The sequence below is a fragment of the Acomys russatus genome, chromosome 32, assembly GCF_903995435.1.
Source record: "Acomys russatus chromosome 32, mAcoRus1.1, whole genome shotgun sequence".
NCBI lineage: Eukaryota > Metazoa > Chordata > Mammalia > Rodentia > Muridae > Acomys > Acomys russatus.
This window is the reverse complement of record NC_067168.1, coordinates 16,615,685-16,641,190: the sequence shown is the minus strand read 5'-3', so window position 1 is coordinate 16,641,190 and position 25,506 is coordinate 16,615,685. Positions and strand designations below refer to the sequence as shown.

General features: G+C 41.1%; 1 protein-coding gene across 1 annotated transcript; it reads left to right on the top strand.

Annotated features, from left to right (window-relative positions):
* Nucleotides 1–4,357: 4,357 nt before the first annotated feature.
* LOC127183874 (tripartite motif-containing protein 43B-like) lies at nt 4,358–10,155 on the top strand. The gene is made up of 6 exons (XM_051139975.1): nt 4,358–4,768; nt 5,310–5,405; nt 5,963–6,187; nt 6,834–6,856; nt 7,490–7,587; nt 9,659–10,155. Exons 1-6 carry the CDS (start codon nt 4,358–4,360, stop codon nt 10,153–10,155), a joined length of 1,350 nt encoding a protein of 449 aa, XP_050995932.1.
* Nucleotides 10,156–25,506: the final 15,351 nt, after the last annotated feature.

The window sequence follows — 25,506 nt, the reverse complement described above, 5'->3', positions numbered from 1 at the left end:
TAAAAAGAAAGAGGACTGAGAAAGCGATGTGGTTTTATTTCAACGAAAAACATATTAAGAGTAAAATACAAAAACACAGCATCCAGGTGCAACACCCGGAACTGGATCTGACTGAGATGTTGTAGCTTCAGGCTGATGGTTGGTGCACGCCCTTAATCCCAGTCCTCGGCAGACAGATTTAGGAGGAGCTGTGTGAGTTCTAGGCCAGCCTGGTCTGCAGAGCAAGCTCCAGGAAAGCCGAAGCTATAGGGAACCCTGTTTTGTGAGAGTGGGGAGGACAGAAAAATGCTGTAGGTTTTTTTAAAAGGATTTTTCAAAAATAAAAAAGGTTCTTCAGTGTAACAAACCCTGGCTGTCCTGGACGTGCTTTGTAGACCAGGCTGCCCAGGGATTCAGAGAGATCTGCCTGCCTTTGAGTCCCTTAGTGCTAGGATTAAAGGTGTGTGCCACCATGGCCTGTGGCTGGTTCTTAGCTGTTTCACATCTGCGACATTTCCATGGGGTTCTCTGGCTAGAGAACTAGAGAGCCAGGCATCTTGACCTCCAGTGTCACCACACAATGGGAACTGAAATAGAATGATATATATGAGCATTTATTTTTGTTGTTGTTTTGTGTTTTTAAAGAACAGAAAGTTGGAGCTGGTGAGATGGCTCGATGGGTAAGAGCACTGGCTGCTTTCCTAGAGGGCACAGGTTCAATTCCCACAGGCAGCTCACAGTTGTCTGTAACTCCAGTTCCAGGGGATCCAACACACAGACATACATGCAGGTGAAACACTAGTGTACATAAAATTAGAAAATAAATACATTAAAGAAATGAACAGAGGGGCTGAAGAGATGGCTCAGTGGTTAAAAGCACCACCTGCTCTTCCAGAGGTCCTGAGTTCAATTCCCAGCAACCACATCGTGGCTCACGACCATCTATAATGTAATCTGATACCCTCTTCTGCAGATAAAGCACTCATACGTAATAAATAAAATAAATAAATCTTTTTTAAAATGAACAGAAAGTTGTGTTTGTAGAAAAGGTGGATAGATTTTAAAGGACTTGCAGCTGAGGGGAACGTGATAAAAATAGGTTGAACAAAATTCTCTAAGAGCCAGTAAAATATTGTTAATGTTGACAATTTTGCTAAAATCATAGGTTGACGACATCATCATTTTTTTACCTTAGCAAGAGCAAAAATATAAGCACATTGCAAAATATTTAGGTACAGCAAAATTTGGTGTAAAATCACTGTCATTTTCTTCTTCTTCTTTGACAAATTCTCTCTGTATGCTAGGTCGGCCTTGACCTAAAATCTTCCTGCCTCAGTAGCCCAGGTCCTGGACTCTGGGATTAAAGGTGTGAGCTGCCACACCCATCTTAGAGAGGGTATGTAAGGAAGCTCCAGGGCCCAGCAAGCTCCATTCTTCTCCAGACCAGAGAGAGTGTGTTTCCACACGATCTGGCTCCAGACACTGAAGGATCGGTCACCTCCACAAGCTGGGGATCTGACCCTAGAGCTGAGCTACTGTTACTGAGTCCCTAAGAAACATGGCTGAGGCCAGAGACAGTTGCTTGGGTGAGTACACAGTTGGCAGGGGAAAGGGCACTGATATTTACTAGTTTGAATTAATTACCAAACTGAGGCTTCTGCTTAGAAGTGATACTGTACTAATTAGCTAAAATGATCCTGTTCCCATTTGTTCTCTTCCTTGGTCTATAATGTGGGTGAAAGTTAATTCCTCTCATGTATTATGCTGACAAGAAATTACAAGATACATTTCTTTTCCTTCCTTCCTTCCTCCTTTCCATCCTTTCTTTCCTTTTTGTTTTGTTTTTGGGTTTTCAAGAAAGGGTTTCTCTGTAACCCTGGCTGCCCTGGGCTCATTCTGTAGACCAGACTGGCCTCGAACTCACAGAGACCCATGCTGGGATTAAAGGTGTACTCCACCACTACCACCAGCTTACTTTTTAATTGTGAGTCTTGTCTAAATTATATATATGTATTTGTTTTGTGTGTATATATATATGTATACATATACAATATATATATATATATATATATATATATATATATATATATATATATATATATATATATATTTGAGACAGCGTTTTTCTGTGTAGCCTTAGCTGTCCTGGACACTCATTGTAGACCAGTCTGGCCTTGAACTCACAGCAATCCTCCTGCCTCTGCCTCCGGAGTGCTGGGATTACAGGCATGTACACCATGCCCAGCTGTGAATTCTGAAATACTGTGAGCATTTTATTCTTTATGTACTGTATGTAAGCAAGATCATAACCTCTAAATAATGGAAAAGCATATAATATGTAATAATTTAATGTTCCAAATGGCTTGAAAAATACAAGGATTTACAGATATTTTAGGGGCAGTATAGAGGTTAAAATACAAAACCTAGCAAAAGAAAACATATTAATATGTTCTATTGTAAATTATAGGAAAATCTCAGGGATAGTTGCTAGTAGTCTACCATCTTGTAAGACGTGGCTATTCTTGCTACAGATTGGTTTTTTAGATTGGAAGGCTACATGTATTTATAGTAGAGAAAATTAATTTACCCGTTTCATTCATAAACTAGATTTTGGTAAAAAAGACGCAATATTTCAACACTGTTCAACTTTTGGTATTTCATTGTATTTACAAATTATTTTGGAGTGAGGTGTAAAATGCACAGGAAAAAAAGTAGAAAACCACAACCATCAGATAAGTTTAGAAATAAGTAGCCAGGCAATGTTTGTACAAGTTTTTATCCCAGCTCAGGGTTCAAAGCCAACCTTGTCTAAATAGTGAATCTGGGAGGTTCATGGATTCTTAGGGAAACCATGTCTTTAAAAAAAAAAGGTAAAGAAAATGAAAATAAAAAAGGAGGAAGCATTGGCGTCTCAGTCAATTTGCTAAACAAGATTTTGATGATGAATATTAATATTGTTTTTTGAGGTATAGAGGATGTTTAGCTAATGCCATTTAATTGCATTGTTTTCAAGGGAAGAACCTTAAGATATTTGAAGGACATTGGGCTTAATCAAACCAAGATTAATTGCTCCTGTAAAACTAAGAGATCCATGCAGTAGTGACACACACCTTTAATGCCAGCACTTGGGAGGCAGAGGCAGGCAGATCTCTGAGTTTGAGGCCAGCCTGGTCTACGGAGTGGAGAATAGCCAAGGCTACACAGAGAAACCCTGCCTTGAGAAACATAACAAGCTAAAAGAGCTGGAAAGTGGGCCCCTGCTGTGTAGATAGCAGAGTCTCAAATACTCATGACAGCTTCACTTGTGCCTCTAGGTTTCCTCCCATGAACTTGGGCAGAAGTTGTGTCTTTGTGAAGCAAACAGGTTTCCACAAAACATTTTCACAGATTTAACCTGAAGGGACTTAGGACTGACATGGAAATGACAGGACAGGTCTGTGAAAGATGACTCAGGCTAGATTCACTTCAGGTGCAAGATGCTCCCTGAGTGTTGCTGAGATCATTGCACCATCCCATGGGATGATGTCTCAGTCTGAAAGAAGGGAAGAGGAGCTGAGCACAGGATTTTCTTGTTTCCTGCTTCCTGTATTTGGCCTCAGGAGAGCAGCTGCCTAGAGCTGCTGCCACTTCTCTTCCCCACAGTGGTGGCCAAACCCTTGGATTAGGACTCACATAGATTCTGATTCTTTTCAGGGTTTGTGTAGCAGAGAGAGAGGAAATGGTAACGCCTCCCAGTGTCAGTGGTGAGACAGTGGATTCTGAGTTTCTAATACTAAAATCAGAGATAAAACCCAAGCATTTCCTAGAGAAGCTGTGAGGTGGGGAGTGTTTTCTTAGACAATGAAGAAGGAGGGTTTTTCCTACATATGTCTGCAGGGTCAGGTCACATTGGGAAACTGAAGAACTTTGAGCACTCCACCATGTGGGTGGGTGGGTGCGTTCATGCAAGAGAATAGGTGTGTGGGGGGGTGAGTGTGTGTGCACCTGCCTATGTGTATGGGAGCTTGCGTGCATGTATATGTGTGTGTGTGTGTGTGTGTGTGTGTGTGTATATATATATATATATATATATTTCCCACCCAAAACACTGAAAGGTTTTCTCTGACTTTGAACCAAGGTGTCAGTTTGACCTTAGTCACCTGGTGAAAGGCAGATAGGAGGACACAGAAGGCCATGAGATCAATCTCTGTTTCCATCAGGGAAAGTGAAACAGGAAACATGCACCCACAATCCTATGCTTAGATTTCTCTTGGTCATACAACAAACAAGGACTGTTTATTCATAGACAGAACTCGATTACAATTTGAATCAGATTTTCTGCAGTCTCTGGCTTCCCTTGGATCCAGTAGTCATCATTTTGTTTTCTTTCCTAGGAAAAATGGAGCCAGACATCTCACAAGCCTTCCAGGAAGAGCTCACCTGCCTCATCTGCCTGGACAGCCTTACAGACCCAGTCACCATCAGCTGTGGCCACAGCTTCTGTCGGGCCTGCCTCTGCCTTTCCTGGGAAGACAAGCAGCTCCCTGTTCCCTGCCCCACGTGTAGGCATCCATCCCAGCAGAAGGATCTCAGAACCAACATTCTTCTGAAGAGGCTGGTGTCCATTGCCAGACAACACAGCCTCATGAAGTACCTGAGCTCTGAGGAGCACAGGTGTGTGACCCACAAGGAGACAAAGAGGATCTTCTGTGAGGAGAACTGGATCCCCCTCTGTCAGTTGTGCTCTGACTCCCAGGAGCACATGGGTCACAGACACTGTCCCATTGAAGCAGCTGCTGAGGGGCAAATGGTAAGTGATGTTTCTGAGAGAACATGAAAGGTGAAGAGTGGGAGCTTAGCTGAGGACAGGAAGATGCCTGTCCTCAGTATGAAGAAGCCATTGTGTCCTGAATGGTGGAATTATAAAATAGCTAATGGAGGAAGAGTGATGATAAATGTAAACATAGCTTGGGAAAACCACAAGTGTAAAGATCATTTATAGTTAGTTGGTACATTACGCTCAGGCCACCGCTGAATAAACTAAGGCATCAGTGTGTTTAAAAGGTACTTAGGACTGAGGACAAGTTGCAGAAAGTACACTGCAATTTGGGCATCCAAATCAGACATAAATTACCCAAACATCAGTCTGGCACATTAATGACTCCACTGAGCAAAGGGTAATGTTGTATATAGTATTTCTGTAGTCTGATGTCTAGAATTCATAGTTACCAAAAGCAAAAAAAATAAGGAACATTATCATCCTTCTACTCTCCCTAAAGTATTGTGTTCCTTGCTGAAGAGTCATTTACCAGTATCTATTTATCTAAACCGGATACTTACTTTTATGACAGGAGAGACTTCTAAAGCAGATGGCATCTTTATGGGAGAAGACCCAAGAAAATCAGGAGAATCTAGAGGCAGCGAGGACAATGAAGTCTCAGTGGATGGTGAGTATGAGACTGAAGCTTAAAGCCACTTGAGGCAGATATTTGCAAACTTGGTCATTTGCCATTTGAGTCTAAGTCATGGCATGTGATGCTAGGAAAACATTTTCTGTTCCCTTCAAGGTTTTAGTGTAAAATACAATCCTGTCTGCAGAAGGATGCCCTGGACATGTGTCAGAGAAGTTTGAGGCTAATGAGTGATCTGCTGACAGTGCACACACTGCATTCACCTCTATAAGTGCCCCATGATGTTGAACTAATGCATGCAGAGTTCCACATTAGAATAAAGATGTGAATTGTCAATTTCCCTTTCTTTAAGTAGTTCAGGATCTCCTTTCATAGATGAAAATGCTTATAGGAAGGAGTGGGATTGTCTGCTTGTTCTATTGATAAAGAAGAAATAAATGAATTCATGAATTTACAATTCTGAAAAGTGGACACAATAAATCAGTGTGTGCAGCAGAGTGATAAGATGCACTGGTCAAATTTAAACATACACAGAGTCAGTGGAGAGGATAAAATACTCTGTAAATAGCTCTAGAATGTCCCTTTTCTTTCAGGACTATGTGACTCTGCGAAAAGAGATGATCAGGACAGAGTACAGGAAGCTACACCTCTATGAGGAAGAAAGGCAGCATCTAGAATGTGTGAACCACGAAGGGCAAACTGTTTTCGAGGAACTCAGGAAAAGTAAAGCCATGATGGTCCAAAAGAGGAATCAGCTGATCGAGATGTATCAGGAGCTGATGACGATGTCCCAGCAGCCATACATGCTGCTGCTGCAGGTGAGCGTGGAAACGTGCATGAAAAGGATGTATTTTCATAGTCCCACACTGGTGACTGTCACACCTAAGAGAGCTTTCTGTATCACCTGCACTTGTTCTCAGGGAGATGATGTTTTATGGGGAATCTGGAGAAACTAAATTTTATCATAGAACGAGAGAAAAGAATGTCAACTCTGTGGATGGTGGGTAGGAGACTGAGGCTAAAAGTAACTGTAGGCAGATATTTGGCCAACTCAGTCATTTGCCATTTGATTTCTCTTAGAAGAACAAGCCTGTTGACCTTGTGTCTATAGATTCCCCATTTATACCTCACTTTTGCTCTTGTAGCTTGCTTCTCTGAAAGCCCAAATCAGGTTGTTAAAGAACTCTCTTGCTTAATTTGTAGTTTTCACAAGCTGTATATTGATGGTTATTTTGGAGGTTGGTGTTTTGATTTAAGGTCTTTATTTGTGGTGTGTGTAGGCCTACTTTCTGCTCTCACCAAGAATTCCATTCTGCTAACCTGCAGAGTGGGCATTATACTGAGGCTGCAAAATAAATTTGCAGGGTCGATCAGTGTGATGATGACTAACATTTATGGGAACTTGATAGTCATCATTGTATTCAATTCCTTCAGAAAACTAAGTTCTTCTTATTTTCTTTGCAGGATTTGGAGGCCATGTTCATGTGGTGAGTTTACTTCCCACTGCAAGACAGGATACTCTGAACTAAGCTATAGAGCTACCAATCTATTTTATATAGAAATACTCATTTGTTTGGGTGATGTGTTTGAAATTGTTGTCATGTATATGACTTGAAACCTCATTTCCAGAAAGTACCTTTGCTTTCTCTATCACATGGAAGTGTAGCAAGAGGACTAGATGGTAAGATTTCTAGTTTTGAAATCATAAACGTTGAGGCTCATGGGCTGTAGTTTCCTGGTATAGAAGAAATGGCAGAGAGCATGGAGAAAGGACAGGTAGCAGGAAGGGCTTCACAAAGAGTAAATAGGAGATTCTAGGGGGACTAGGGAACCCTGATCACAGGGAGCCTATGATATAGGAAGTGCTTGTCTGAAAGATGTTCCAGTGTTTTTATTAAATGGAATTATGAAAGCACATGTGTGTGTGTGCGCATTGCACATATGTGGAGTCAGTCCTCTCTTTCCACCATGGGTTCCAGAGATTGAACTGAGGTTGTCAGGCTTGTGTGCATAGGGACTTAACCCCTGAGCCATTGACTGAACTTGGAGTCAGGATTTCTCCTGATCTCTGTGATGATGTCTTTAGCACCAGGCAGATCAATGTCTTCTTCTCCTTGCAGGAGTGAGTCAGTACAGCTGTGCCTGCCCCAGCCTATGAAACCAGAACTCAGGGCCCTGCCCATCACTGGACTCACTGAAAGGTCCAACTGCTTCCGAGGTGAGTGTCAGAACTGATGTAATGACCAGAGATGCCCTTCAACAGTGAGATAAGCTTTGTACACACAAACATTTTACCTCTGCTGAATGATATGCCTATGAAACCCACATGTATAATTCTATTTATTCACAGGGTCATGTTACAAACAAAATTGTTCATGATTATTAATATTTGATCCAGGCTGAAAATACATTATCTGTTGTTCCTTGAGACACAAGGAAAGATAAATTAATTCAGTCATCATCTAAGTCATATGAAGTATACCCAACACTGCAAATATTTGATTTTTTTTTCACAAACATTTTACCAGTTGAATTTTTGAAGTAAACTACACATCTTAGAGTAAAAACATAGTGGTATACATTGTAATCACAACATTAAACTTAGAGACATGAAGATGGTCCATATGTTTGAGGCTAGACTTGTCAACTAAATGAGTCCCTGACCAGACAAAAATGTATATCAAGACTCTGTATCAAAGAGAACTGAATAATGAACATAAAAAACTATATACAGAGCAAGAAAATAAAACAAGTTGACAGGATATGAGGCAGTGCCTGAGTACTGAAATAGGAATTCAACCTCACAGGGCAAGAACATCAGAGGAACAAGGGGTTAAAGTTAGACCAGTGACTCCCTAGGAACCACTTCTAATGCATCTTTAGCCTTTCCTTGAGTAGAAACAGGGTTCCTGACATACAAATAGAAGTACCAACATTTACTGCCTAATCTTAGAAATAACTTTTTATGGAGAACAACCTATGCTGTGGACCTCAATAAAGTACATATGTCTTCCAATTTCCCAGTGCAATTAAAAGTCACCTGACAGAAATAAGCTGAAACTCCCTTCTCTACAGCATGAAAATTTTTTTAAAATCATGATTCTACTCTGTTTCATGTGGAATTTTTTGGCATTGAAGTATTTGAGACACATTTAACTCTTTAGTCTTTTTTTTTTAACTATATACACACTTTTTATTTTTACATGTTTAACATGACTTTTTGGTTACATATTTAAAACATTTTAAGCAACACGCAACGAATTCACAAATTCTGAATTACAAAAAGTTTACACGGGGCTGGAGAGATGGCTCAGTGGTTAAAAGCACTGCTTGCACTTCTGAAGCGGGTTCAATTCCCAGCACCCACATGGCAGCTCACAACTGTCTGTAACTCCAAGATCTGACACCCCTACACCAACACATGTACATAAATTAAAATTAAAATTAAATATTTTTTAAAGTTTATACAATTTTCTTATAAATCTTGAGATAAATTTTATGTTGTAGAAAACTGTTTAGAGATATAAGAGAGGTAAATATTCAGATAAATAAATAAAGAAAAAGAGCATGAGGTTAAAAGTCGTAATTCCTACCGTGAATCAATTATTTTGTAGTTATTGAAAAACACAGTGCCCTTTCCTGTGCTATTCTGTGTTTTTTCTTCTTTTTTTATTAATTTATTCTTGTTACATCTCAATGTTTATCCCATCCCTTGTATCCTCCCATCCCCCCCCCCCCCCATTTTCCCATTATTCCCCTCCCCTATGACTGTTCCTGAGGGGGATTATCTCCCCCTATATATTCTCATAGGGTATCAAGTCTCTTCTTGGCTACCTGCTGCCCTTCCTCTGAGTGCCACCAGGTCTCCCCCTCCAGGGGACATGGTCAAATGTGAGGCACCAGAGTACGTGAGATAGTCGTATCACACTCTCCACTCAACTGTGGAGAATATTCTGACCATTGGCTAGATCAGGGAAGGGGTTTAAAGTTTACCTCCTGTATTGTCCTTGGCTGGTGCCTTAGTTTGAGTGGGACCCTTGGGTCCAAATCTGCCTATCATATTGTTCTACTTGTAGATTTCTAGGACCCTCTGTATCCTTTTATTTTGCTATTCTCCCATGCGTCTCTCATTTAGAGTCCCAATAGGATGCCTTCCCTTCTGTCCCAGTTTCCTGGTAAGTGAAGGCTTTCGTGGAACTCTCTAGTCTTATTCAGGAAGTGTCCAGGTACCTCTTTCACTTGAGAAATGTAAATGGTCATTTTAACTAAATTGTTGCCTCTTCCCACAGTGAACATTGCCTTTGAAAATGTTTCGATATTCACTTACAACATGGACCGATTATTACATAACATGAAAAGATTTTGTTCGAGATCTCAGCGTCATGGGATGACTGTGGAATCTACTGGACACACTTTTGCTGCCCGGGGATCACAGAGCTTCACCTCTGGGAAATATTACTGGGAGATCGATTTGAGAGATTCCTGGGACTGGGTTGTAGGGGTCTGTCAGGATGACTGGTTAATGGACACAAGGCACCAGATTGAATCTAAGAGTTCATTTCTCCTCTTGTGTGTGAAGGTGGATACTCATTACACCCTCTTCTCCAGCTTCCCAGGAATCCACCACTATGTAGAGAAGCCAGTGGGCCAGGTTGGCGTGCTCCTTGACTGTGAGGGTGGATGTGTCAGCTTCCTGAATGTAGCCAAGAGTTCCCTCATATACAGTTACCCTCCTGGAACCTTCCATCCCCCTGTCAGGCCTTTCTTCTGCACTAGCCATACATGATCATGGGAAGCTTTAATCCACAATGTTAGTGTTTCCTAAGTATTTCCTTACCTAATGTTATCCTTTCATTGCTACTATTAAAGTGGTTGACTATGTTTCCTTTTCTTTTTCAAATTATTTTTTTTTGCATAGACACTTAGATTATTACACACATACAAAATACACTACATAGAGCATGAAGAACTATGAAAGAATTAGGAACTGTATTAATGTTACACTCATAGTTTTTTGGCTATTTCTAGTTGGCAACCTTGAATAAAACATTTTCCTATCTTGGTGAGCCTAAAATTCTGAAAGAAAATGAGTATCTATCTTATCTCATCTATATCAACTTAAAACATTTATCTAGACCTAAAAACATCTCAACCCCTAAACAACTAAGCATAATTCTGAAGCTAACCTATTTGCTCTTCAGTCCCACCAGAGAATTGAGTTAGTTAGAGAAGTTAGTTGTCAATTCCTCAAATCATGGTCATGTCAGTTACTAGTCTATTTATATCACAAGAATATACATCCAAGTTTTAACAGGAGGTGGGACACTGGGATCTAAATGATTAAGATGGTAAAATCACAGGTCAAAACAAAGCATTTGATAGAGTCAGTGTGAGGTCCCTGTGTGTTTTCTGGGACAGACAGCAAAAATAGGAGGTGATTTTCTTACATGTGAAGTCAACTGTAATGCTAAAAGCTTCAAAGCTCAAAATAATAAAGAGCGATAACTCGTAGAAATAAGGAACTTTCAAAGACAGATAGGTAAATGTGTGGTTCGGTAAATATGAGTTATATGGTACTGTTACTGTCCTTCCTCCTCCTCTCCTCCAGTCCTCCTCTCTCTTTGTTCCCACCCCCTCTCATCACCCTCCCCACCCAGTTTGTTTGTTTCTTCTTTTTCTTTGTTATTTTTGTTTTCAACAGAGTTTCTCTGCTTAACAGCCCTGGTTGTCCTGGACTCCCTCTGTAGACCAGGCAAGCCTCAAAATCACAGAGATCTGCCTGCCTCTGCCTCCCAGGACATTAAAAGCTGGAGCTACCATGTTGCCCCTTACTGTCCTTCTCATCCCCTCAGGCAATTAAGCCTTAATCCCAGGGCAGCTGACAGCTGGGAGCCATTTAGGCTCTCCATTGGAGAATTCTAGAGCAAAACACTAGATGATTTGGTACTTTAAGCAAAGAGTTGGGCTGTGAGCTAAGGTTAGTGCACAGCTCCCTGAACTTCCTCATGGGTGAGCTGTGGATTATAGAAGGTGGGTATAGAGAGAAGGCTTCCTGGAGTGGAGGGTTGGTGTGTCTCCTCCTTTGATAGTATCAGTTCAGACCTGGGTTTTTTCTGTTGTTGGTGTTTGGTTGGTTTTGGTATTTTTTTGTGACAGAGTGTTTCTGTGTACCCTAGACTGTCAAAGAGGCTAACCCAGGCTAACCTTGAACTCATAGAGATCATCCTGTCTCTGCCTGGCAAGTGCTGGGATTAAAGGCATTCACCTCTACTGGCCAGCTACACCTGTATTTTTAACTGCATCAATACTTTACTCATTATGCCCCTGAGGTGGTGCAGGCCTTTAATCCCAGAAATGGGCCCAGGATGTTATAGGGATCATTGTGAGTTTGAGGCCAGCCTAGTCTACAAAGCAAATCCAAAACAGCCAAGGGTACACAGAAAAACCCTTTCTGGGCAAAAACAAAAACAAAACAAATCAACAACAACAAAACAAAAAGCCTTCACATGATTTCAAACATTTTCTGTCCTATTTTTCCACTTTTTTTTTATTTTTTTCACAGGGGTCCTCTGTGTAGCCCTGGCTGTCCTGGAACTCACTCTGTAGACTGTTCTGTCTCCCAAGTGCTGGCATTAAAGTTATGTGCCAATGCCACCCAGCTTCTTTTGAATTCTTCATGGATTTGCTTCTTTGCTCAATGAAGCTCTTCATTTTCATGAGGTCATTTCCTGTCCCAATGAGTTCAAGGGAATTGTCCTCATTCTCTTCTGTCACATTCAAAGTACCTGGCAGAGGTCTTTGATTCATTTAAAATGACTTCTGTGCAGTAATATAAACATGGATATATTTTGAGTCTTTTAAATGCAGCCACCCATTTTGACAGGGAAATGTGTTGAATATGCTGTCTTCTCTTTCTGCATGTGTTTTTTGCTTTTTTACATTGAACACTTAAAAAAAGAAAAACTGAAAAAAGAAAACTTAAGGGTCCATAGGTGTAATAATTTATATGTGAATCTGCAATTTGATTATGTCTATCAGTGTGTCTGTGTCTATGCTAATACTAAAAGTGTCTACTTCTATAGCTCTGGAGTACAATTGGAACACAGGGATAGTGATATCTGAAGCGTTCCTTTGTTATTCAGGATTATGTTAGCTTTCTTTCTTTTAATATTTTCATGTAAATCTGAAAATTGTTCTTTCAAATCTATAACAAACAGTGCCCTGATTGTGCATTTGGAACCCATATTCTCAGCATTCTGGAGGTAGAGGTAGAGGTAGGTAGATATCAGGGAACTTGAGGCCAGCCTGCTCTACAGTACTAGTTCCAGGACAGGCACAGCTACACACACACATACACACGCACACACACACACACACACACACACACACACACAGTCTCAAAAAAGCAAAATAGCTGTGTCAAATTAAAAGAAAGACAGCACCATACATATTTGTGCTTGACACTGTAACCCACTAAGAGTCCTGAGGAGACTTTGTTTTAACCTGCTTAAATTCCAGAGCCCTTCCCATGAGACTTACTTCATTTCCTAGCATATATGTGGCTCCTCTGCTAGCACCAGCTACCACTCTTAGCATATCAAACCATTTAGTCTCCAAGTCTCAATTGTGATCATAAAGCAAAATTACTTGCCTGGGCGCTTGATAGCTTTTTACTTACAATTCAATACTTGTTGAACATTCTACTTAAACTAATGATTCATATTCTATTTAAACAAAAACCATGATACCCTGCTATGTTTCTTTCACCTAGAACAGTAGGGAACAGAAAAATCCCAAAGTCTATATCTTATCTTAGCCAATCAGCTTAAATTGTCTAGCAACCTGGGTATATTATACTCAGAAAAAAATCAATTCTTATGTTTAGCTAATCTAAATGATGTAATGCTGACATCCTCCTTGTTTCCCACCTAGTTACAGTTTTTCTTTTTTAAAAGATTTAGTTATTATTGCTACAGTATTCTGCCTGAATGTCCTCTGAATGTGCATGACAGAAGAGGGCATCAGATCATGTCATAGGTGGTGGTGAGCCACCATGTGGTTCCTGAGAATTGAGCTCTGGACCTCTTGAAGAGAAGCCAGTGCTCTCAACCTCTGAGCCATCTCTCCAAGCCAAGAAAGCCTGCCTTAGAGTCAGACCAATGCCATGGTATGATTCCCAATTTCAGACCATGGCCATAACCAGTCTGTTCTTCATGTGGAGAATTCAAACAATCTTCCATAAATCTGAGACTGATGTTCACGTGGTCATCCCGTCGTTTTCCTTAAACCCTAACAACTAAAAACAGCGTTAGCACAAACTAGACCCTTAGGCCTAATAAGCGATTCTGACATGTACACAAAAACTAATAAACAAAGCCAAAATAAGAAAAAAAACTACTTATAAAAATTTTTCTGAGCCGACTATGAGGCCCACAGATGGAATGGAAACAAAAGGAACAAGAGTTCTGCATCAGTGGCAGTGGCACTGCACAGAACAGCAAAAATTGATGAGCTGCATATCCAACACACAGTCTTGGGGACCTCTCAGACTGAAAATTGGAAAGGTGCAGAAAAAGCTTCCCCCCAACACCATCCCAGATGTACAACCTATCCCCCTCTGAGACCCATTTAGGAACCACAAAACAAAAGCACCCTGCACTCCTCCAAATGCTGGAGGGTGTGCCAACTCCTCGGAAACAGAGTTTAAGAGGCACAAAAATCCCTGTGACAGAAGAGGCTGTGGATCCAAATCACAGTCTTGGGGCCTTCTCAGACTGAACTGTTGGGAAGGAGAATAATAAGCCCACACCTCTACCTCCATCCTACCATGTCTGGACTTCCCCTGGGGCTGGGAATTACAAACTAAGCACTTTTCAGTCCTATGAGTTAAACTAGAGAGGGTAGGCCCCCTTCAAAATAAAGGATCCAAACTGTGGAAACAACACAGCATTTTGGCCTCCCAGCCACTGTTCTACTCTAGCTGATTCCACGAAGGAGAACAAGTAGGCAGAGGAACCTATTAAATCTCAGATCCTAGGTGACAGAGCTTAGATCAATCTAACTCCAGAAGGACAGTATCTGCCAACCCAGTAAATGAAGCACCTGTCTTTCATAAGTATTCGACCCATGACTGCTAGCTTAGAAATCCCAAGCCTCCTCAGCAGATGCCTAAAGGAAAGAATAAGAAGACAAACAGTAACCAGGACAATATAGTTCTACCAGAAATCACAGAAAACAACCGTTACTCCCAAGAAGCTGGATTTCAAGAAAATGACCTTAAAGCTATGCTATACAGTTATTTGAGAATTATGAAGAAGAAATGAACAGATTTATCCAAGAAGTACAAGAAGAAATAGATACATCTATCAAAGAAAACATTAAAACAGAAAAATTCATGTTGCAAAGCATCCAAGAAATCAAGGAGACCATGATAAGGCATGACCTCAAGATATAGGAGTAAATGAAAAGGAAGATGGCAGGTTACAATGAAAAGAAAATGTTTTCAACAAAATCATAGAAAAAATTTTCAACGACCTAAAGAAGAGATAACCTTGAATACTTAAGAGGCCTACAGAACACCAGATAGGCTAGCCCTGAAAAGAAACTACTCCCTCCATATAATAATCAAAACAAATGTCTGCAGAACAAAGAAAAGATATTAAAAGCAGCAAAGAAAAAGGCTGAGTAATATATAAAGGCAGATCCATCAAAAATACTCCTGATTTATCAACAGAGACAATGAAAGCCACAAAGGCTGGGGCTCAGGTCATCCAGACACTAAAAGACCACCAAAGTCAACCTACACTACTATATCCAGCAAAACTTTCAATCACTATAGATGGAGAAAACAATATATTCCATGACAAGACCCAGCTTAAACAATATCTAAATACCAATATGGATCTACAAATGATAGTAGAAGGAAACTCCAACACAATGAGGTCAACTATACCCAAGAAAGCACAAGTATATTGATAATCTCACAAGAACCAAACCAAAATGGGCACAGCCTTACATAATCACCACCAACTCCATGATAAAAGGATCCACCAATCAATGCTCACTAGTATCTGTCAACATCAATGGCCTCAGCTCTCTAGTAAAAAGACACAGACTAACAAAATGGATGCAGAAACAAGATCCATCATTCTGCTGAATTCAAGAAACCCACTTCAGCAACAAAAATAGGCATTACTTGAGAGCAAAGGCTGGAAAAAGTTCTTCCATGCAAATGGACCCAGGAAGCGGGCTGGAGTAACCAACGTAGTATCTGATAAAATAGACTTTCAATTAAAATTGTTCAAGAAGATGGAGAAGACACTTTTTTCTCATTAAAGAAAAAATCCACCAAGAGGACATTACCATCTTGAATATCTAAGCCCCAAATACTATAGCACCCACATTTGTAAAAGAAACCCTTTTACAGCTTAAATCACACATTGATCTCAACACAAAGATGGGCAGATCTTCAAGACAGAAACTAAATAGAGAAATAATAAAGCTAACAAAGGTCATGAAACAAAGGGAGCTAACAGACATCCACAGAACTTTTCATCCAACACAAAAGAGTATAACTTCTTCTATGCAACACACAGAATCTTCTCCAAAATCGACCATATAACCAGTCACAACAAAAGCTTCAAGAGATACAAAAAATTGATATAATCCCCTGCATTTTATCAGAACACCAAGGTCTAAATCGGAATATTAACTACAATGGAATTCATTAAATGCCTATAAACACATGACAAACTAAACAATGTTTTACTCAATGCCATCTGAGAAAGTAGTGATATAAAGAAAGAAATTAATGACTTCCAAGAATTACATGAAAATGAAGGCACAACATATCCAATCCTTTGGGAAACAATGAAAGCAGTGCTAAGAGGAAAGTTCATAGCACTAAATGCCTACAGAAAGAAATGGGGCACATTGGATACAAGCAACTTAATGAAACACCTGAAAACCCTACCAAAAAAAGGAGCAGATACACTCAAGAGGAGTAAATGGCTGGAAACAATCAAACTCAGAGCTAAAATAAAAAAGTAGAAACAAAGAAGACAATCCAAGGAATCAGTGAAACCAAGAGCTGGTTGTTTGAGAAAATTAACAAGATAGACAAATGCTTAGCTGAACTAACTCAAAGGCAAAGGAAGAGTTCTCAAATGAACAAAATCAGAAATGAAAAGGGATACATAACAGCAGATACTGAAGAAATCCAAAGAATCATTAAGTCTTACTTCAGAAGCCTATATAGCACAAAATTTGAAAATCTAAATGTTATGGACAATTTCCTTGATAAATTCCACTTACCAAAGGTGACTCAAGATCAGGCAAACAAAATAAATATTCCTATATCCCGTAAGGAAATAGAGGTAGTCTTCAAAATCTCTCAACCAAAAAGAGCCCAAGGCCAGAAGGATTCAGTACAGAATTCTACCAGACCTTCAAAGAAGAACTAATACCAATATACCTCAAACTATTTCACAAAATAGAAACAGAAGGCTCACTACCAAACACATTCTCGAAGCCACAGTCACCTTAATACCTAAGCCACAAAAAGACACCAAAAAAGAAAAGGAATTTCAGACCAATTTCCCTTATAAACATACATGTAAAAATACTCAACAAAATACTGGCAAACTGAATCTAAGATCATATCAAATATCTCATTCAACATAACCAAGTAGGCTTCATCCCAGGCAGGCAGGAGTACTTTTATATACAGAAATCCATCAATGTAATCAACCATCTGAACAAACTGAAGGGAAAAAACACAGGATCATCTCTTTAGATCCTGAAACTGAATTTGACAAAATCCAATACCCTTTCATGTTAAAAGTCTTAGAGAGATTGAGGATACAAGGCACTTACTTAGACATAGTAAAGACAATACAGAGCAAGCCTATATCCAACATCAAACTAAAAGGAAGGAAATTAAAATCAATTCCATGGAAATCAGGGACACAACAAGGCTGTCCACTCTCTCTGCTCCTCTTCAACATGAAGTCCTAGCTACAGCAATGGGACAGCTAAAGGGATTAAGGAGATAGAAATAGGGGGGATCCAAGATGGCGGCGAGCAGTGTGGACCGCGTTTGGAGGCTCCAGTGAACAATTCAGGGAATTGCACAGATTTCTGAGCCAGGAACACCGAGGTCCGAACATCACGGCAGCGGGAGTGCTCCACGGTTCAGAGGGACCAGGGTGCGGAGGACCTGCGTGCCCCTGCACACGGGAGGAGCGTGGTTTTTCTCTGATCGGAGCGGCAGCGGTAGAGGCGGCAGCACCAGCGGCACCAGCAGCGGCGGCTGAGGTTTGCAGCTCATAGCCTTCCGGTGGAGGCGATTGGTGTGGTGGCTGGTGGGAATTGCTGCGGGAGAGGGGACTCGGGGCAGGATTTGGGTCGCGTGGAGCCTTTGGACCCAGATTGGACTCGGCGGACAGTTCGGCCCCAGAGTCCCGGGTATTGGCCCGGCCCAGCAAACAATTCTGCCTGAGGCACTAACTCAGCGTGGCCATAGCTCCCCTGCTGTGGCGCAGGCTTAGTTGAGCACGCTGCTCCACACTAGGCACTACCTCAGCTCAGCGGCAGCTCCCCTGCGGTGACACAGTCTGGGCGGAGCACTTGGTTTCACCACAGGCACTAACTCAGAGCAGCCGCAGCTCTCCTGCTGTGGCGCAGGCTTGGTGACGTGCTCGGTTCCATCCTAGGCACCACCTCAGCTCAGCGGCAGCTCCCCTGCGGGGACACAGTCCGGGCGGAGCACTTGTCCCACCACTGGCGCTAACGCAGAGCAGCCGCAGTTCTCCTGCTGTGGCGCAGGCTTGGTGACGTGCTCGGTTCTATCCTAGGCACCACCTCAGCTCAGCGGCAGCTCCCCTGCGGGGACACAGTGCGGGCGGAGCACTTGTTCCACCACTGGCGCTAACTCAGAGCAGCCGCAGTTCTCCTGCTGTGGCGCAGGCTTGGTGACGTGCTCGGTTCCATCCTAGGCACCACCTCAGCTCAGCGGCAGCTCCCCTGCGGGGACACAGTGCGGGCGGAGCACTTGTTCCACCACTGGCGCTAACTCAGAGCAGCCGCAGTTCTCCTGCTGTGGCGCAGGCTTGGTGACGTGCTCGGTTCCATCCTAGGCACCACCTCAGCTCAGCGGCAGCTCCCCTGCGGGGACACAGTGCGGGCGGAGCACTTGTTCCACCACTGGCGCTAACTCAGAGCAGCCGCAGTTCTCCTGCTGTGGCGCAGGCTTGGTGACGTGCTCGGTTCCATCCTAGGCACCACCTCAGCTCAGCGGCAGCTCCCCTGCGGGGACACAGTGCGGGCGGAGCACTTGTTCCACCACTGGCGCTAACTCAGAGCAGCCGCAGTTCTCCTGCTGTGGCACAGGCTGGACAGAGCTCTCGGTTCCACCAGCTCTAAGACTCTGGTTGGACACAGTGTACAGTTTGAATCCAGAATTCCTGGCTGAGATTGGTGGTCAGTTCGGGCCCTGAGTCAATAACTGACCACAGCACGCACTTTGGGCCAAAAGGCCCTAGTGGAGCTTGGTGCGTAGTCCCAGCCCAAAAATTCTGGCTGGGCCCTGTGTGCATTTTGGGCCCAAAATCCCTAGCTGAGCTTGGCAGACGGTTCTGGCCCTGAGAATCTAGCTGAGTTCTGCCCGTGGTTCGGTCCCAGTGCTCCTGGCTGGACTTGGCAGGGAACACAGAAGGCTGTGGATACCTTGGCCTGACCCAACGCTCATTCAGAGACCCAGAACAATTGCAGGATCCACAGCAGAGAGGGACTGAGGATCACTGGCTGTGAGAGACCAGAACAACAGGGCTAACCTCCTAACATCCACACCAGTGAAGCTTTGAGCTCGCAGCCTAGGGAAATCGTAAGAAAACAAGTGAATCTATCATCAGACACCCTCCATTCAACTCTGGAAGCTACCCAACAAAAACAAAGACGGCAAGATGTCTAAAGGACAACGAAAAAGCATACGCAAAAAACCCCAAAACAACATGGCGTCTCCAGTTTCCAGCTATCCCAAAGAAAACCACCCAGAGAACTCAAATACAACGGAAATACAAGAAAATGACCTCAAATCCTTAGTAATGAGGATGATAATGGAGGAAACAAATAAAATTCGTAATCAAATGCAGGAAGACGCAGACAAACAGGTGAGAGACATAAAAGAAGCACATAGAGTGGAACTGGAAAAATTGCAGGAAAATGCAAACAACCAGATGGAAGAAATAACTAAAACGGTTCAAGCTCTGAAGACCTATAAAGAGGCAATGGAAGAAACTCAGGAATATACAAAAAATCAGATGAAAGAAATCAAAAAATCAGTTCAAGATCTGAAAATGAAAATGGATTCAATGATAAACACACAGACAGAAGAAAAACGAGAACGTGAGACCTCAGAGAAGAAGGCGAGCAACACAGAGGTGAGCTTTTCTAACAGAATCCAAGAGATGGAAGAACGAATCTCAGGGCTAGAAGATACAATCACAGATATTGAATCAACCATTAAAGAAAATGCCAAATCTGGAAAACTCCTGACACAAAACATCCAAGAAATTAAGGACACCATGAAAAGAAGAAATTTGCGGATAATAGGCATTGAAGAAAGAGAAGACATCAGACTCCAGGGCCCAGAAACTATTCTCAACAAAATCATAGAAGAAAATTTCCCCAATCTAAAGAAAGAGATGCCTATAAACATACAAGAGGCCTACAGAACACCAAATAGAATTGACCAGAAAAGAAAAACTGCCCGCCACATAATAATCAAAACACAAAACATGCAGAACAAAGAAAAAATATTAAAAGCTGCAAGGGAAAAGGGCCAAATAACATTTAATGGTAAACCTATCAGAATTACACCTGACTTCTCAGCAGAGACCATAAAAGCCAGAAGGGCCTGGACAGAGATCCTGCAAACCCTAAGAGAACACAGATGCCAGGCCAGACTACTTTACCCAGCAAAATTATCAATAACCATTGATGGAGAAAACAAAATATTCCATGACAAAAACAAATTCAAACAGTACCTATCCACAAACCCAGCTTTACAGAAGGTACTAGAAGGAAAACTCCATCCCAAAGGGTCAAGCTACAACCAAGACTACCCAGGAAATAGATAACTACCCCATGGCAAAAACACAACTACACAAACGCTCGACTGGAAACAACATCAAAATTAAGACTCTTAACAGTCACTGGTCATTAATATCTCTCAACATCAATGGCCTCAATTCTCCAATAAAAAGACACAGACTAACCGAATGGGTACATAAACAAGACCCAACATTCTTCTGCATCCAAGAAACACATCTCACCCATAATGAAAGGCATTACCTCAGGGTAAAAGGTTGGAAAAAAATATTCCAAGCAAATGGTCACAAGAAGCAAGCAGGTGTAGCCATTTTAGTATCGAACAAAATAGACTTTCAACCAAAATTAATCAAAAGGGATGAGGAAGGACACTTCATACTCATCAAAGGTAAAGTCAACCAAGATGACATCACAATTCTGAACATCTATGCTCCCAATACAAGGGCACCCACATATGTAAAAGATCTCCTAAAAAAGCTTAAACCACACATCGATCCCCACACAATAATAGTGGGAGACTTCAACACCCCACTCTCACTGAAGGATAAGTCATTGAAACAGAAACTAAGCCGAGAAATAACATCATTAACCAATGCCATGGGTCAAATGGATCTAACAGATATCTATAGAACCTTTCACCCAAACAAGAAAGAATACACCTTCTTCTCTGCACCCCATGGAACCTTCTCCAAAATTGATCACATCGTAGGTCACAAAGCAAGCCTCAACAGATACAAGAGGATTGAAATAATACCTTGTATCCTATCAGATCACCATGCTCTTAGGCTGCAATTCAACAACAACAGAAATAACAAAAAGCCTACACGTTTGTGGAAACTAAACAACTCTCTGCTAAATGACACCTGGGTCAGGGAAGAAATAAAGAAAGAAATCAAGGAGTTTCTGAAATTCAATGAAAATGAAGAAACAACATACCCAAATTTGTGGGATACATTGAAAGCAGTGCTAAGAGGAAAATTCATAGCACTAAGTGCCTTTAAAAAGAAATTGGAAACATCGCACATAAGCATCTTAACAACACAACTGGAAGCCCTAGAAAAAAAAGAAGCAGAAACACCCAAGAGGAGTAGACGCCTGGAAATTATCAAACTCAGGGCTGAAATTAACAAATTAGAAACTAAGAAAACAGTCCAAAGAATCAACAAAACCAAAAGTTGGTTCTTTGAGAAAATCAACAAGATAGACAGACCATTAGCCAAACTAACTAAAAGGCAGAGAGACAGTATTGAAATGAACAAAATCAGAAATGAAAAGGGAGACATAACAACAGACACTGAAGAAATTCAAAGAATCATAAGATCCTACTTTGAAGGCATATACGCCACAAAATTTGAAAATCTAAGGGAAATGGACGATTTTCTTGATCAAGTTCACTTGCCAAAGTTGAGTGAAGAACAGATAAACAAGTTAAATAGTCCCATTTCCCCTACAGAAATAGAAGCAATCATCGATGGTCTCCCAACCAAAAAAAGCCCAGGGCCAGATGGTTTCAGTGCAGAATTCTACCAGACCTTTAAGGGCGAGCTAATACCGATAGTCTTCAAGCTACTCCAAAAGATAGAAATGGATGGAAAATTACCAAATTCATTCTATGAGGCCATAGTCTCATTGATACCTAAACCTCACAAAGACTCAACAAAGAAAGAGAATTTCAGACCAATTTCTCTTATGAACATAGATGCAAAAATACTAAATAAAATACTTGCAAAACGAATACAGGAGCACATCAAAGATATCATTCATCATGACCAAGTAGGCTTCATTCCAGGCATGCAGGGATGGTTTAATATACGGAAATCCATCAATGTAATCCATCATATAAACAAACTGAAAATAAAAAACCACATGATCATCTCCTTGGATGCAGAGAAAGCATTTGATAAAATTCAACACCCATTCATGTTTAAAGTTTTAGAGAGATCGGGGATACAAGGCACTTTCCTCAACATAATAAAGGCTATATACAGCAAGCCAATAGCCAAAATCAAAGTAAATGGTGAGATACTCAAGGAAATTCCTCTCAAATCGGGAACAAGGCAAGGCTGCCCACTCTCTCCATATCTCTTCAATATAGTACTCGAAGTTCTAGCCAGAGCAATAAGACAACAAAAGGAGATCAAGGGTATCCAAATGGGAAAGGAGGAAGTCAAATTATCCCTCTTTGCAGATGATATGATAGTGTACATAAGTGACCCTCAAAACTCCACCAGAGAACTCCTAAAGCTGATAAACACCTTCAGCAAATTGGCTGGATACAAAATTAACTCAAAAAAGTCTGTAGCCTTCCTATACACAAATGACAAGCTTACAGAGGAAGAAATTAGGAAAACCACACCCTTCACATTAGCCACAAGCAATATAAAATATCTAGGAGTTACCCTAACTAAGCAAGTGAAGGACTTGTATGAAAAAAATTTCAAAACTCTGAAGAAAGAGATTGAAGATGACCTGAGAAGATGGCGTGATCTTCCTTGCTCATGGATCGGGAGAATTAACATAGTAAAAATGGCCATCCTACCAAAAGCAATCTACAGATTCAATGCAATCCCTATCAAAATAACTACACAATTTTTTAAAGACATTGAAAGTTCAATTCTGAACTTCATATGGAAAAACAAAAAACCCAGAATAGCTAAAACAATCTTGTACAATAAAAGATGCTCCGGAGGAATCTCCATACCTGATCTCAAACTGTACTATAAAGCAATAGTACTTAAAACAGCATGGTACTGGCACAGCAACAGGCTGGTTGATCAGTGGAATCGAATCGAAGACCCAGATATGAATCCACACACATATGGTCACTTGATTTTTGACAAAGAAGCCAAATCCATTCAATGGAAAAAGGATAGCATCTTCAACAAATGGTGCTGGTCTAACTGGAGGTCTATGTGTAAAAAAATGAAACTGGACCCATATTTGTCACCTTGCACAAAACTCAAATCCAAGTGGATTAAAGATCTCAACATAAAACCAGAGACACTAACTCACTTAGAAGAAAAAGTGGGAAAGAGCCTGGAACATATTGGCACAGGAGACAACTTCCTGAACAGAACACCAACGGCCCAGGCCTTAATGTCAACCATTAATAAATGGGACCTCATGAGGCTGAGAAGCTTCTGTAAGGCAGGAGACACTGTCAAGAGAACAAAGCGACAGCCTACAGACTGGGAAAAAATCTTCACCAACCCTACATCTGACAAAGGTCTAATATCCAAAATATATAAAGAACTCAAGAAATTAAACACCACCAAACCGAATAACCCAATTGAGAAATGGGGCTTGGAACTAAACAGAGAATTCTCTACAGAGGAGTATCAAATGGCTGAGAAACACTTAAAGAAATGCTCAACCTCCTTAGTCATCAGGGAAATGCAAATCAAAACAACTCTGAGATTCCATCTTACACCCATCAGAATGGCTAAGATCAAAAATTCAAGCGACACCACATGCTGGCGTGGATGTGGGGAGAGAGGAACACTCCTTCATTGCTGGTGGGAATGCAAACTAGTACAGCCACTTTGGAAATCTATCTGGTGCTATCTCAGAAAAATGGGAATAGGGCTTCCTCAAGACCCAGCTATTCCACTCCTTGGAATATACCCAGAAGATGCTCCAGCACACAACAAGAAAATTTGCTCAACCATGTTCATAGCAGCCTTATTCATAATAGCCAGAACATGGAAACAGCCTAAGTGTCCCTCAGTAGAAGAGTGGATAAAGAAACTGTGGTACATATACACTATGGAATACTACTCAGCTATTAAAAACAAGGAATTCCCGAAATTTGTGGATAAATGGATTGAGCTAGAAATGATCATAATGAGTGAGTTAACCCAGAAGCAGAAAGAATCAAATGGTATATACTCACTTATATCTGCATACTAGCCCAAGGGGCATGTCTCACGAAAGCCTTCACTTACCAGGAAACTGGGACAGAGGGGAAGGCATCCTATTGGGACTCTAAATGAGAGACGCATGGGAGAACAGCAAAATAAAAGGATCCAGAGGGTCCTAGAAATCTACAAGTAGAAAAATATGATAGGCAGATTTGGGCCCAGGGGTCCCGCTCAAACTAAGGCACCAGCCAAGGACAATACAGGAGGTAAACTTTAAACCCCTTCCCAGATCTAGCCAATGGTCAGAACATTCTCCACAGTTGAGTGGAGAGTGTGATACGACTTTCTCACATACTCTGGTGCCTCACATTTGACCATGTCCCCTGGAGGGGGAGGCCTGGTGGCACTCAGAGGAAGGACAGCAAGTAGCCAAGAAGAGACTTGATACCCTATGAGAATATATAGGGGGACGTAATCCCCCTCAGGAACAGTCATAGGGGAGGGGAATAATGGGAAAATGGGGGGGGGGAGGAATGGGAGGATACAAAGGATGGGATAAACATTGAGATGTAACAAGAATAAATTAATAAAAAAAAAATGATGACTTAAAAAAAAAAAAAAAAAAAAAAAAAAGAGTCCTGTATATGCACCAAACGAGAATTGGAGGATGCAGAAGAGGTCATCTCTCATGAAGAAACTTCTGAATGTCTATTGATGTTTAATGATTTCATGAATAATTAATAGGTTCCAGCTTAATACTAGAGTGTTTATTTCTTACTAAAGGGCTAAAACAGTCCCAGAATGAAGTCCAACCTACAGTGTAGGCTAAAATGCTCAAAATGAACCCCATTCAGAGAAAATTTCCTATTTAACAAGACCCAACACTTTAAAATAAATACATGAAATCTATTTTGGCATACATGGTATTCATCATCCATTCAAAAGTATTAAGCTTGCAGACAAGCAGGGATGGGATCTGTAAAGAAAGAAATACTGGGTTGATAAGAATATATTCTACTGTCGTGTATTCATCATGTTGCTCTATAAAGATTTTAACATGGGAACTATTAATAAATTTAAGACATAAAGATATTTTGGACAAAATATGGGAGTAAATAAATTGTTAAGCCTTCAAAAAAAAAAAAAAAAAAAAAAAAAAAAAAAAAAAA

Bases quoted from the DNA above. Each gene is read 5' to 3' on its own strand.
- LOC127183874 (XM_051139975.1), top strand. From the start codon at position 4,358: ATGGAGCCAGACATCTCACAAGCCTTCCAGGAAGAGCTCACCTGCCTC. The intron at 6,857-7,489 runs GTGAGTTTACTT...TTCTCCTTGCAG, and splicing joins TTGGAGGCCATGTTCATGTG to GAGTGAGTCAGTACAGCTGT. The intron at 7,588-9,658 runs GTGAGTGTCAGA...CTCTTCCCACAG, and splicing joins AAGGTCCAACTGCTTCCGAG to TGAACATTGCCTTTGAAAAT.